Source organism: Malania oleifera, chromosome 3 (assembly GCF_029873635.1).
Source record: "Malania oleifera isolate guangnan ecotype guangnan chromosome 3, ASM2987363v1, whole genome shotgun sequence".
NCBI lineage: Eukaryota > Viridiplantae > Streptophyta > Magnoliopsida > Santalales > Ximeniaceae > Malania > Malania oleifera.
In genome coordinates this window covers 19366346-19380235 of record NC_080419.1, presented here as the reverse complement: position 1 = coordinate 19380235, position 13890 = coordinate 19366346, and the positions used below count along the sequence as shown (strand labels likewise).

Below are 13890 nucleotides of genomic sequence, written 5' to 3'. Positions count from 1 at the left end.
GCACACATTTGGTCAAAGAAATCGAGGAGAGAGAGAAAGAGAGAGAGGCGAGAGACAGAGACACGAGGAGGGAGAGAGACGGCACACCACAAAGGGGGCTCAGCCTCTAATTTCATTTCCTAACTAATAAGAATTGAGGGAATGTTATATATATTATATTTTATTAATATATTATTATATATTATTTAATTAATAATAATTTAATAAATAATTTTTAATTTTTAATTTATTTTTTTTTACTTTTTCAAGTATACACAATTTTGATTCAAAAGAACCCTTGAGCTTTGTTTGAAACCCACAAAATATTAAAGAAAGAAAAATATTTAAAAAATTATTTTTTTATATTTGATTATGTAAAAAAAAGAAAATAAAAAATATACCAAATTTATTAACAAAATTTTGATTCTACTCATTTTTAATTATATTGAAAAACGTTATTGTTAAATAGTAATTAATATAAAAAGAAAATACCATAAGAAATAAATTTCTCATTTTTCTTTCTATTCCCCAAATAAAATCCCTAATCCAAACAAACTTTCAGCACTTTTAAAAATTTATTTTCATAAACATATCCAAAAACATTAGTAAAAAATTTAGATTTTTAAAAACAATTTAAAAATATTTTACACGTTTTTGAATATACTTTTCTAGATACAATGAAGAGGTACATATAGGGTACCCATTTTCCAATAATAATAATAATAATAACCACTCTGGAAGTTTAATTTAATAAATAAAGATTGCCTTTCAAAAATAATAAAAACGTTTCCTAGTATTTGTCAAAATATACACAAACTTTAGTCTTTCTTAAAAAAACTCCTTTTTTTATAAAATACAAAACAAATTTATGCCCTTTTTATGAACCTCAAGAAAATCTTTGAAATTTTTAAAACCAAAATAACGATCACCTTATAAAATATCAGCATCTTTTTTCTGAACCTTAAAAGTATTATCTTTTACCCTAAAAATAAATTAACTAAACACATTTACATATAAAATATACTTGATACAATCCCCTGTTTTCACTTTCAAAAAAAACAATATGAAAGAATCCTTAACCAAACAGACCCTCATGCCTCCAAACACAGCCTTAATATTTCCTTATTATCCAATACCTACCAAACACAAACATTATTGTGAAAAAGTTACTAAACAAAAAAAAAAAAAAAAATTGTTGCGCACCTGAATTAAGCTCCCCTGGTGAAAGTCACCCTTCAGGGTACCACGAGAGAAAAAAGATGCCAATATATCAGAAACCTTAAAACAAATTATTTAGCTCGCAAATGGTCCATCTATAACATATAGCAACACTGCTAGCCGTAAATGAACTAACTCAACAATCAGCATTGACCCAAAAACAAAATTCTTCTCTCCGAACAAACAAATAAAAAAAGAGGCACAGTGAACATCCAAATCCCAACATGCCATTTAAAAAACATGCTAACTAAGGAAAGAAGTGCAAATGAACAGGGGAAAATTTTGCCAATTGCTGTTTCCCATTCCAAACATGTAATCAAAATACTAACCAACCCAACAACTGAAACAGCAGAATTCAGTAAATATAATTCCATCCAAGTATGACATGGAAAGATTAAACCCATTACAATGGTAAGTCACATATACCAAACTCCATCCCCTCTCTTGAGTACCAAATATACAGCCTTTACCTACGCAGTGTGTGCAGATAAAACGGCATCCAAAGAGTGAGAGACCAGGTACAGACTTTCAAAAGGCATCATCCTGACTGCACAAGAAAAAAAATCAAACAATCACTTGGCCAGGCCGTCATTCAATCAATGATAAGTAGAATACATGTCACGGGATCAAGCATCAAGTCATTGGCTCAACCATTTTTACAGTCATATTGGTCCATAATAGTTGCAAGAAAACAATATAAAAAACTGTTCGGGTGGAGGGGAAAGTGGGTGAAACGTCTGAAAACCAATTTTTTTTCCTGCAATTTGTTGGTTCTTCCTCAATCAATCTTGCATAGTTTGCAGGAAACATATTCTTTTGACTTGGTACGAGCATTGTACCAGTATAATACCAGAAGATCATAAGCCTCGGGCAGCAATAACCCTTTTGCATCCTAAGGCATTTTTTAATGCCTCACCTTAGGCCTCCAAATCCTTTCAAATCAATGTGGAATATAGAATATTAATTGCAAAATGTATCTCTGATTCACACACACAGATCAAACTCCAAGCGAGTTCCAAATCTTGGAATCCAAACATAGTGAACAGTGGATCCATTCTTGTTAGCTAAATTCTTATTTCAATATAATTTCTTATTCAACCCAAAATTAGTAATAAAACTTAAAATTTACCTGTAGGATCGTGAACGCGATCTCAAGGGCTACGACTGCTCCCCCTTGGACTCTCTGACCTTCTTGGGCCATAATCCCTCTCGTCATCGGGACTTTGACCATTCTCCATTGAACTCAAGGACCTCCGTCGAGACCTGTAGTCCCTGTCATCATGTGGAGAATACGATTGGGACCGGGAAATGCATCTTGACCGCAGTGGAGAACGATAATCATCCCTTGCCCGACGATCCCTGCCTCAGTCAACACAACAATGCAAATATATGAACAGAATCAGATGCTAAAACAGTAAAATCTTAAGACATACACAAAAGCTATAAAGTGACACAACTATGATCATCTCCAGTTCCCACAAGAGAAAACACTACCTTAATTCACACCATATGTAAAAGAAATTTCAGCATATGCTTGATCATGAAAATTAGAGCCAGATTATATGTTTTAGGGTAAGAAAATTTCTACTTAGATCTTCAATCAGATCTAAGAGACCAGAACATGACCTTTACCTGCACCTTTTCAGAGTTTCTGAACAAAAATATGACACTTTGATCCAAACACTGTTTGAGTTAGGCTTTATAATGTACTGGTTGATCAGCATCTGATACTTCACGGCTTTCTTTGCCCCAACTTTCTAAAACTCAAACTATCTTTTCTTGGACAATCTCACCATATCTCTATCGACTAAAACTTTGAATGGCTTCCCTTCTCTGAAGATGATTTCTTTCTTTGGCCAACTATAAGCTCTATTTTCTTTCTTGACTGGATGGTATGCAAAACAAGATATCAAATTTAACAAATTCTTTATCAAAATAATTAACAGTTTATATAAGAAGGAATTCACATAGTTCTTTGGTGACTGTAGCCATCTCAAACACCACATTCAGCTAGACAATTCTATTAAATGGTAGGAAGTTTAAAAAATCGAAAAATATGAAACCTATGTTGTCAAAATTTAGATTATTCATGAAATGTCCAAAAGGATAATCATAGAAAGATAAGCTGGAAGTCAATTCGTGAACTCTTCTCATTTAATTCCTGGACATAAAAGGAATGACAACATTTTTGAAAAATACAAAATTAAGGATGGCAAAAAATTGACATGCTATAACAAAAATACATACAATAACAGCCCAAACAATAACAAGTTTAAAAACTCAAACAGGGATAGCAAAATGCAGCTAAAACTCTTTATATAGATAGAGTCCAAACCTCAAATCACACCAATTTGGTGAAGGCGAACGAGAGTAAGCTGTCACAAGAAAATTACTGCAACAATTCAGCAACAAGTCTATTGAAACAGCTTTATATGCACAACACTGTAAACTAGAATATAATAATGTTACACATTCAAATAAATGAACAAGTTTTAACTGTGAACCAAGTTTATAACTGACAATGATATTGGCGTCTTGGAGACCTTGATGGTGTTCGCCTTCCATAGCTTCCCCGATACCGACCACTGCACATAGACAGCAGCAGAACATAAACAACAGCTTATAGTAAGTGCATTAATCAGGGTAAGTGGAGATTCACAATAAAGAAAATTGAAAGCATAAAACAGGGTCGAATAGCAGCATTGCTTCACCTTATGCGTGCACTCGAGCGCATTTCTTGAGGAGTTTTTCTGTTTTCCTCAGCAAAAACAATTCTTATCTCACGCCCACCAATAATTGTAAGGTTCAGCTGCTGCTTTGCCTCGGCTGCATCTTCAGCATAGCGAAACTTTACAAATCCAAACCCGCGAGGTTCCCTGAAAGTTCAAATAAAAAAAAAAAAAACCACACTCCTGAAATGTAAATGAAAAGAGTTAATAAAAATATTTATAAAGTTATTCACATTATAAAGAAGTTGATAAATAATGTTTTCAATTGAAATGTAGAATCTCTCAAAACAAGAGATTTAGCAAATTTTGTTAGTTGTGTTAGCTTTGGAGCTTCTTTTTTTTTTGCATTCATAGGCTCTCTTTCTCTATTGTTGCATCCCATTGGTTTTAATATATGGACTCTTACCTTCTTCCAAAAAAAAATTATTAGAAAATTTATTGTGAAAACCATGGAGCTCAACACATTAACAAGAAAATTAACCATGACCTTGAATGCCAAGAACAACACATTTCCTTGCTAATTGCTACTTGAGGAAACCAAAAGATGCCTGAGCAGCTGAGCTGATGTCTCAAGTCTATCTTTGTGTCAACAAAATATGCAAGACACAAGCAATAGAACTTCACACGAAATCAACAAATCCCAAAAAAAAAAATCAAATCCTGAAACTTCTTTCATACCCAAATAGTTTACATCAACCGAATTTTTTTTACCTGAATGTAAAAGAAAAATTAAACTAGAATAGGCAATGGCCCAAGAGTGTATTTATCAACCGGAGTTCAACAAGCATGTTCCCATTGTAAATATTGAACCTTGTCTCCGACATTAACAAGATTGCTTCTTATCATCCAATCATCTTACAATATTACGATCAGCTACAATATTATATAAATTTGTAAAATCAAATATCATTGGAGTATTTAAAAGCCCCCATTTAACCAGTCTAAATACAATGGTGGCTAATTTTCCAAATTTGAATTCATTGGGCGTCTAAAAAAAAAAAAAACTAGGGCAATCTACACAATTTACTCCTTCAGGTAAAAGACCTTTTTAATGCATGCTTTGGAGGGGGGAGGGGGCGACGAACCATCTAGAAAGTAACAAATCACTTGGTGTTTAGTTATGCACTAGACTTCGAATTCCTTGCAACCCAATTCCACATATACACTTTCCACAGAAAAATCAAGATTCACACAATCTAAAACCCTGCATGGAATTCCAGATGAAATATATTCTGCACACCACATGCAGTGACAATGAACTTAAAAGTACTGAGAAATCCATGACAAAATCACCACACGTACCCAGTGTAGTAATTCTTGGGCAGATAGACATCCTTCACAGGACCAAACCGCTCAAATGGTATCCTGAGATCCTCTGGCCTGCATAAAAATATTGAAATTTCAGAGGAGGAATGACTTGTTTATGTGAAAATTGAATGCTCTTTCTAATTTCATTGAAGCTGAAGAATGAGCAAATTACAATGAATAAATTGAATTAAAACTACATATGCCCAGCTGACATATATACACGAGCTGGCTAACAGATTAACTAAAAAATAAACCAATTTTCTGTTGGAAGGAAAATTGTTACAACCATTTACTAAATTTACCAATGACTACAAAATAATTATATCACAGTAAGCAAATCCTCATAACTCCTGCTCTGTTCTTAGATCACTTTCTTGCCTTTCACTGTACTGATATCATTCCCAGCATTACCAGCATTGGTGGTAATCTTTTAAGTTTAACACCCCCCCTCAAGAGCAAAGCTCTTGCTACTTGACCATCCATAATATAATCTGGATATTCAACTTAATGAGCAAAAATATTAATCAATCCCAACTTCTTAATCATTCTAATATAGTTGTCTACACCAAGTGCCTTAGTAAAAATATTTGCCAATTGATTCTTGGATGCAACATGGAAAGTCTTGATTATACCATCTAGAACTCTATTTCTAACAATGTGACAATCAGCTTCTATATGTTTTGATCTCTTATGGAACACTGGATTTGCAGCTATATGCAATGCTGTCTGGTTGTCACAGTGAAGCAAAACTGATTTCTCATGCTTCACTTGTAAATCTCTTAGTAAGAATAAAATCCAATTAACTTCACAAGTGGTGCTTGCCATAAATCTATATTCAGCTTCAGCTGAAGATCTTGATACCATTGACTGCTTCTTTGATCTTCATGAAATCAAAGCATCTCCAAGAAAAACACAATACCCAGTAAGAGATTTCCTTGTATCTGGGCATCCAGCCCAATCAGCATCACACCTTCAGCTGTAAATCTGAATCACTAGGAAATAAAATTCCTTGTCCAAGTGTACCTTTAATATATTGCAGGATTCTTGTTGCAGCCTGCATATGAGGAACTCTTGGTTTGGCCAAAAATTGGCTTAGCCTGTTCACAGCATATGTGATATGAGGTCTACTGTCATATACATCAATTTACCTATGAGCCTTCTAAACTTGCTTGAATCTAATAGAAGTTCACCATTGTCCTTTGACAATTTCAATTGTTGTTCCATTGGAGACTTAGCAGGTTTACAACCCATCATGCCCGTTTCCTTTAAAATGTCTAAAGCAAACTTCCTTTGATTTAAGCTTATTCCCCTTTTGCTTCTAGCAATTTCAAGTCCTAAGAAGAACTTAAGTGATCCAAGATCCTTAATTCCAATTTAGCATCCAGAACTGACTTCAAAGTTGCTACACAAGTGGGATCATTTCCTGTGATGATCATGCCATCCACATAGACCAATAAAGCTGTGAACAAAGAACCTTTAGCATGAACAAAAAAAGAGTTATCAGCAGTAAATTGAACAAACCCAAGTTGCTGAATAATGTATGACAATTTCGTATACCATTGTCTTGAAGCTTGTCTCAGACCATAAAGGGATTTAAGCAGCTTGCAGACAACAGGAGCGGATGAATGTGAGGAAGAAGAAGCAATTGAAGTCCCCCCCCCCCCTATTGTGAAAACCAGGAGGCAATGACATGTACACTTCTTCATGTAAATCCCCATGTAAAAAGGCATTGTCTATATCCAATTGGTGAAGAGGCCAACACCTAGCAGCTGCTAAAGCAAGAAGTACCCGAATAGTTACTTCCTTAGCAACAGGAGAGAAAATCTCAAGAAAATCAATGCCTTCCCGTTGTGTATACCCTTTAGCCACAAGTCTAGCCTTGTACCATTCCACTGTTCCATCAGGAATTAATTTAATCCTATAAACCCACTTACACCCAATAGGGGTTTTACCAGGAGGTAATGTGGTAAGCTCCCAAGTATGATTCTATTAAAGGGCCTGAATTTCTTTGTCCATTGCTGATCTCCACAGAGGATTTTGAACAACTTGGAAGGAAAATTGTGGCTCTTGAGGTAATGTGTTAACTGCCAACAGATATGAATGATAACAAGGCTCTAAATGGGAGTAAGTGAGCCCATCAGCCACATCATAAGCTGCACCAGAAACATGAGTAGCAACACAAGCATAATCCTGTAAATAGGTTGGTTTAGTGGATTGCCGAGATGATCTTCTGATAGGTGCTGATGGTGGTTCATGAGTTGACGTAGAAGCAGGTACTGATGTGATAGGAGTAGGAACTGTAGACACAGGAAAAAAAAGGAACTGCAGGAGAGAAATCAGAATGGAGAGAAGAAACCTGAACTGGAATAGGATCAGGAACAGGATCTAAACAAGTAATAGACTCATCATGGATAGGAATAGGAGTGACAAAAAAATGATTACCTGAGCTGGAAGATGCAAGACTATCAACTTCAGTAATTGAAGTAAAAGGATCTGAAATTGAGACTTTACCATCAATAAAAGGAAATATGTTTTCATGAAAAACCACATCTCTGGATATGAAAACTGCATTTGTGGACAAGTATAAAACTTTGTAACCTTTTATGCCAAATTTGGATCTGTTATGTACTAGTGTAGAAGCATAACAAAGGCAACCAAAAATTCTTAGATGATCATAGGAAGGAGGACTGCCATAAAGAACCTCATAAGGGGTTTTGTAAGATAGAGGTGTACTAGGAATCCTATTAATCCAATATGCAGCAGTTAAAATACAATGCACCCAAAGATGTAAAGGCAAATGAGAATGGAACATGAGTGACCTTGCAACATTCAAGATATGTTGATGTTTCCTTTCTACAATTGCATTTTGTTGAGGAGTCTCGACACAACTCAAATGATGCAAAATACTTTTTTTAGCAAAGAAATCACTCATGATGAATTCAATTCCATTATCAGTTCGAATAATCTTTACTTTCCTAAAAAATTGAGTTTCAACCATAGTGCAAAATTGTTCTAATATGGATTGAGTTTGTGACTTGTGCTTGATACAGAAAATGGACCCCACAAATCACAATGAATCAAATCAAATAAATTCTGGGAAGTATGTAAACTTTTATTAAAAGGCAAACATTTTTGTTTGGCAAGAGGACAAACATCACAAAAGAAATCTTCACTTGAATCACAAATCTGTACATTATTTGACTTGAGTAAATTCAGCTTAGTATTGGAAGGATGCCCCAACCTCAAATGCCATATATGTGGCTGAGTTTTATTAACAGAGGAAACAGCTTAAACAAAAGAAGAAACGGAATTGCTATCTTCCAGCAGGTATAGGCCATTGCACTCTTTACCCAAACCAAGTGTGCTCCAATAAGCAAGGTCCCGGAGGAAACACAAATTACCAAAGAAAATAAGGCAACAAAGAACAGATCGGGTAAGTTGGCTAACTGATATAAGATTGAAGCTAAAAGATGGAACACAAAGAACATCATATAAGATGAGGTTTTCATTGATTTTGACAGTCCTAATATGTGTGACTAAAGCTACATCACCATTTGGCAAATTTACATGAGTGTTCAATGTGGCAATTATGGTGGTAAAACAAGACACAGGATGCACCATGTGGTCAGTAACACCTGTGTCTATGACCCAATCAGTAGATCCAAAACAGGTTCGATTAACCAGTTTGGATGAAAAAATGGAATTGTCAAATTTGGACTGAAAGTAAGGCTCTAGAAACAACACCTGACATAGTTTCAAGGTAATTGTTATTAGCTTGAGGACGTGGTCTAGTGGCAGCCACACCTGTACTAGAAGGAACATCAGCAGATGAACACGCATTAACAGCTCCAGAAACCAAATTTGGCAATTCATTACTAGGACTCACATTGGCTGCATGATAATTCTAACCAGAGTTACTCCCAGCATTGAGGAAGGTCAACAATTGCTCACATTGAGCTTTAGAAATAGGACATTGAACTGAAACACTCTCAGTTGCTATTCCTGGATTCCAAGTGACCTGATTAACACTTGATCTTCCTTTTGGTTTATATCCTGGTGGATAACCATGTAACTTGTAACATTTATCAATTGTATGTCCAAGCATGTTGCAGTGAGTGCATAAAGGTCTCTCCCTTTTGTTGTTCCCTTTGTTCCAAGTAAAATTACCAGAGTTACTTCCCTTCGAATTAGCATACATTGCTACTGAATCAGGCTTGGCAGTGTAGTATCCTCCATGTCCTACATTCTTGTGAGACTCTTCTTGAAGAACCAAGGCATAAATCTTGTTGATCGAAGGAAAAGGCTCCTGCATCAGAATTTGAGTCCTTATAGTCTCAAAATTCTCATTCAACCCATCAAAAACCTCATAGCATAAGTCTTGTCATGAGAAGCATTTAAGGTTTTGATTGCTCCACAGGTACACTCTGGTAATGGCTCCAAATTAAGCAATTGATCCCACAGCTTCCTGAATCTTGTGAAGTACTCTATGAATGTCATTTGGTTCTAAGATATATTAAAAATCTCCTTCTGAAGATTGTAGATTTTAGGACCACTACCCTGTGAAAAGAGTTTTTGCAATTCAAGCCACATCTCTCTGGCAGTTTGACAATACATCATGCTGCTAGATACATCAACGTGCATGGAGTTGATCATCCATGAAATCACCATTGCGTTGTAGCTTAACCAATCTTCATAGAAAGGAGATTCTGGATCTGGCTCAACAATTTTGCCATTAATGAAACCTATCTTCTTCTTGGCAATGAGAGCTAAGATCATAGCCCTAGACCAAGAATGATAATTCTTCATTCCAAGCAATGGTTGCGTAACCAAGATGTTGCCTGGATTTTCATTCAAATTGAGAAAATATGGATTTGTAAGATTTGAAGAACTGGTTTCAATGTTTAGTTGAGAAATACAACTTGTTTGATCGCTCGATTTAGGAGATGCCATGGATGGTTTTCAAGAATTCAATTGAGGAAGACGAAGAAAATCAGCTAGGAAATCAGTCAAGCTGTGCTAGCCGAGGCTCTGATACCATGTAAAAATTGAATGCTCTTTCTAATACCATTGAAGCTGAAGAATGAGCAAATTACAATGAATGAATTGAATTAAAACTACATACGCCCAGCTGACATATATACAGGAGCTGGCTAACAGATAACTAAAAAATAAACCAATTTTCTGTTGGAGGGAAAATAGTTACAACCATTTACTAAAACTACCAATGACTACAAAATAATTATATCATCTTGGATCATTGTCTTGCCTTTCACTGTACAGATATCATTCCCAGCACTACCAGCATTGGTGTTAATCTCATTTAAGTTTAACAGTTTACAAGACACTGAAGGCACAGAGATCTCTTAAAGAAACTTAAGAGGGCATTTAAAATGTACACGAAAAAATAGGACAGACACATGTTCAGAACCCACTAAAACAATAATTTCTTCTTTTATTGTATTCCCAACTCATATTATTATTTATGAAAACACAGTAAATAGCAGCGGTTGTGCACTCTTCACCTTCGACGAATGAACACCAACGCACACAAAAGCAACGTAGGACACATGTGTAGCATTGGAATAGCTTCCCTGAAACAACTGCTTAACGGTGAAATATACTAACAATAAATTGATCAGACAAAGGAAAAAAGTCGGAAGTGAGAACTAACTAAACCAAATGAAGGACATTGACAGAAGAACACGGCATGACCAACCCAAACTAAAGACAAGTTACCAAAGAGAAAAAAACTCACAGAGAGTAGTCAGAAAGAAAGAAGAAGAAAAAGAGGAAGGGGACCTGGCATCAAGGGAGATATTACGAACGAGCAAGCCAGAAGGAGGAGAAGATCTTCGGTCTCTGTAGGAGGACCTGCTGTCGCGGTAGCGGTAGCGGTCGCGAGGGTCGTCGTACCGCTTCCGTCTATACGGGCTTCGGCTTCGTCGGGGGCTGTAGCTCCTGCTCCTGCTCCTGCTTCTGTATCTCCCCATTCGTTCTCTCTTGCTTTTTGTCTCTGTATAATCCCTAGAAGCCAAATACAAGGACGCTGACGCAGTTGCAAAAACCCTAGCCCTAATTTATCCACAGCGCCATAGCAGAAACGAAGCTTCCGATTTTCCAATGTTCAAATAAACATGGGAAATTAATATTCATCGCGAAGATTGATCCCGGTGCTTCTAGTCCTAGACTACTTCTAGCAAAAGAATACGGCGTCGTTCCACCCAGAGATTGGAAATTTAAAACTTGCCCCCCACCCCCTCTCACCACGTTTCTCTTTCCATTCCTTAGTGAATGTGCCACTATTGAAATTATTGAAAACAACTTAATTTAAAACTAGTCACGGAACGCACTGTGTACATCCTCCCGCTCTCTATTTTTTAAATTTATAAAAATAATAATAATAATAAATTAAATAGGATAAAGACATTTTTGAAATAGTTATAAATAATTATAAGAATATTTAGGAATAATTATGCATAGTTATAGAAATAAATTTAATATAATTATAAGAGTATTTTGGAATAGTTGTAGGTAATTAAGGGAGTATTTTGGAATAATATTTATAACACGGATAAATTTGACATTTTAAAAAGATGACCGCAGAAAAAATAGTCATGACCAAATATATGGACTTTTTAAAAATACATATTTATTTTAAATATATATAAATATAAATAAAAAAAATAACCTTTATAGTATTAGAGATTAAAATATATTTAAAATATGGAACAAGATCGTACGTTCGAAATATATATATATATATATATATATATATTGTTAAAACAATACAATTATTTTTGAAAAATAAAATAAATTTTATCATTTCATTTGTGAGGAAAAAATAGTAAAATATCAATGATATTTTTTGAAATGTTGATATAATCTCCTTAAATGAAAATATAAATGTAATTTTTTTTATCTCTTAGTTTATGTAGAGAGTTAATGTTGAATTAGGTTCAAAAAAGTAAACTCTAAATTAAATTAGGCTAAAGTATATAAAACTCATACTAAAAGGTAGTTGCACATTAATACTATTAAAACTATCTTGGACTAAAGCAATCATTAACTATTCAAAGGGGTTATGCCATTAACGTTTAACAATAGTTTGTGTTGCTAAGGGTATGCTTCGACTAAATTGGATAAGACTAAGGTAGCTATAGTTATTATTCTATTCTATATTTGGATGTTACCGCCCACATAATAGGCTGCTCATTAATAACACCACAACGCCCTTTCAATTTGATAAATTAAAATATCAATATTTTGTTTACATGACTCTACCCTAAGTAACCATGCCATCTAAAGCTACTCTAACTTTGGGGATAGTTTTAATTCTTTTGCATCAACCTACTATTTCTTTCTTCCGTTGCATAACTATGACACAATGCTTTGTAGGAACCTATGTAGACGAATAATGAACTATACCAGGGGGGATGATTTTTTTTTTTTTTACTAAAAGAGGGTGGCACCATCATTTATTTATTAATATATCCTTACTTTTGGCGAAAGAATACCGTGGTTACAAGATAAGCAAAAGGAATATTACAATACTGAGCATATTGACTACTTTAGTATCCAATCCAAGTTTCAATCAACGAATTTGCATAAAGAATATGGATGTTAAGAACACTGTAATTACAAAATTCAAACTCCATAAGAGGGAATTAGTATTTCTAAATTTACTTTTGTCTATGAGTTTCTCATGCTCCTTCTTCAAGAAACACACTGGCCTTGAAATGCCTGAATCCAGATCTCAAACTCCTAGTTACAATCTAGATTGTACCTTAATAAGGAGAAAGCATCCCATTACTTTACCAGGCAGAATCTACGCTACAAAGTAATATGAAAATTGTAATAACCTGGAGAATTATTGGAATTAAATAATAAAGAAAATAGAGGAAAAAATAATTTTAAAGGGGGATGCAGCAGGGCCTCGCGTTCGTCGACGAAATTCTTCCTAGGCTCGCCGACGTGGACGCGTGTCTCATCGATGAGAATTTATCGATGGGCTATTTTGGGGCCTGAAACTCGTCGATGAGGGTTAGGTGCTCCTCGACGAACTCCCTTATTGAACTTATCGACAAGGTGACGTGACTCGTCGACGAAACTACGTGGCAAAAGATTTATAAATAGCATAAAATCGGGATTCAGCAAGGAAAAATCATTTTTCCTCATTTTTCTTTCTCTCCTAATCGGTTCCTCCAAGTTCTCTCTATGATTCTCGCCCTGATTCTCCCCGTTTTGATGATTAGAAGCCGCCACATTGATACTAGGGAGATTCTCTACAATCTAGTCAGAGCGGAAATTTAATTTGAGCAATTTGGGAACCATCCTAAAATTTAGGTAAGTGAATTTTTAGGTATTTTCAGTAGTACCAGTATTATTTGGGATCAGATTTTGTAAACTATGAGAATATACTCGTATTTTGTGGAATAAATTTTGGGTATCATATTTTTAGGAATATGGTGTTTTGGGCCCTTATAGTCATGGGTTGAAGACCCCAACAAGTAACTATTCGGGAACCCAGGTAAATTATAGTTTAAGAAATTTATGAATAAGCAATTTCAAGAATTATGGGTGTACTAATTTACTGGAGAATTTGTATATGTAAATACAGGTTTTTGGAGTTGGTACACCGAGGGTGTGAGAGTGGAGT

The 13890-nt window shown here is 35.0% G+C and overlaps 1 protein-coding gene across 1 annotated transcript; it reads right to left on the bottom strand.

Moving 5' to 3' along the window:
* Positions 1–1477: 1477 nt before the first annotated feature.
* Positions 1478–11437, bottom strand: LOC131152177 (serine/arginine-rich SC35-like splicing factor SCL28). Its single transcript, XM_058103888.1, has 7 exons — positions 11034–11437; positions 5229–5306; positions 3909–4073; positions 3718–3782; positions 3533–3572; positions 2327–2556; positions 1478–1744 (listed from the first exon to the last, which is right to left on the bottom strand). The coding sequence occupies exons 1-6, from the start codon at positions 11222–11224 to the stop codon at positions 2349–2351; spliced, it is 747 nt and encodes a 248-aa protein (XP_057959871.1). The 5' UTR covers positions 11225–11437; the 3' UTR covers positions 1478–1744; positions 2327–2348.
* Positions 11438–13890: the final 2453 nt, after the last annotated feature.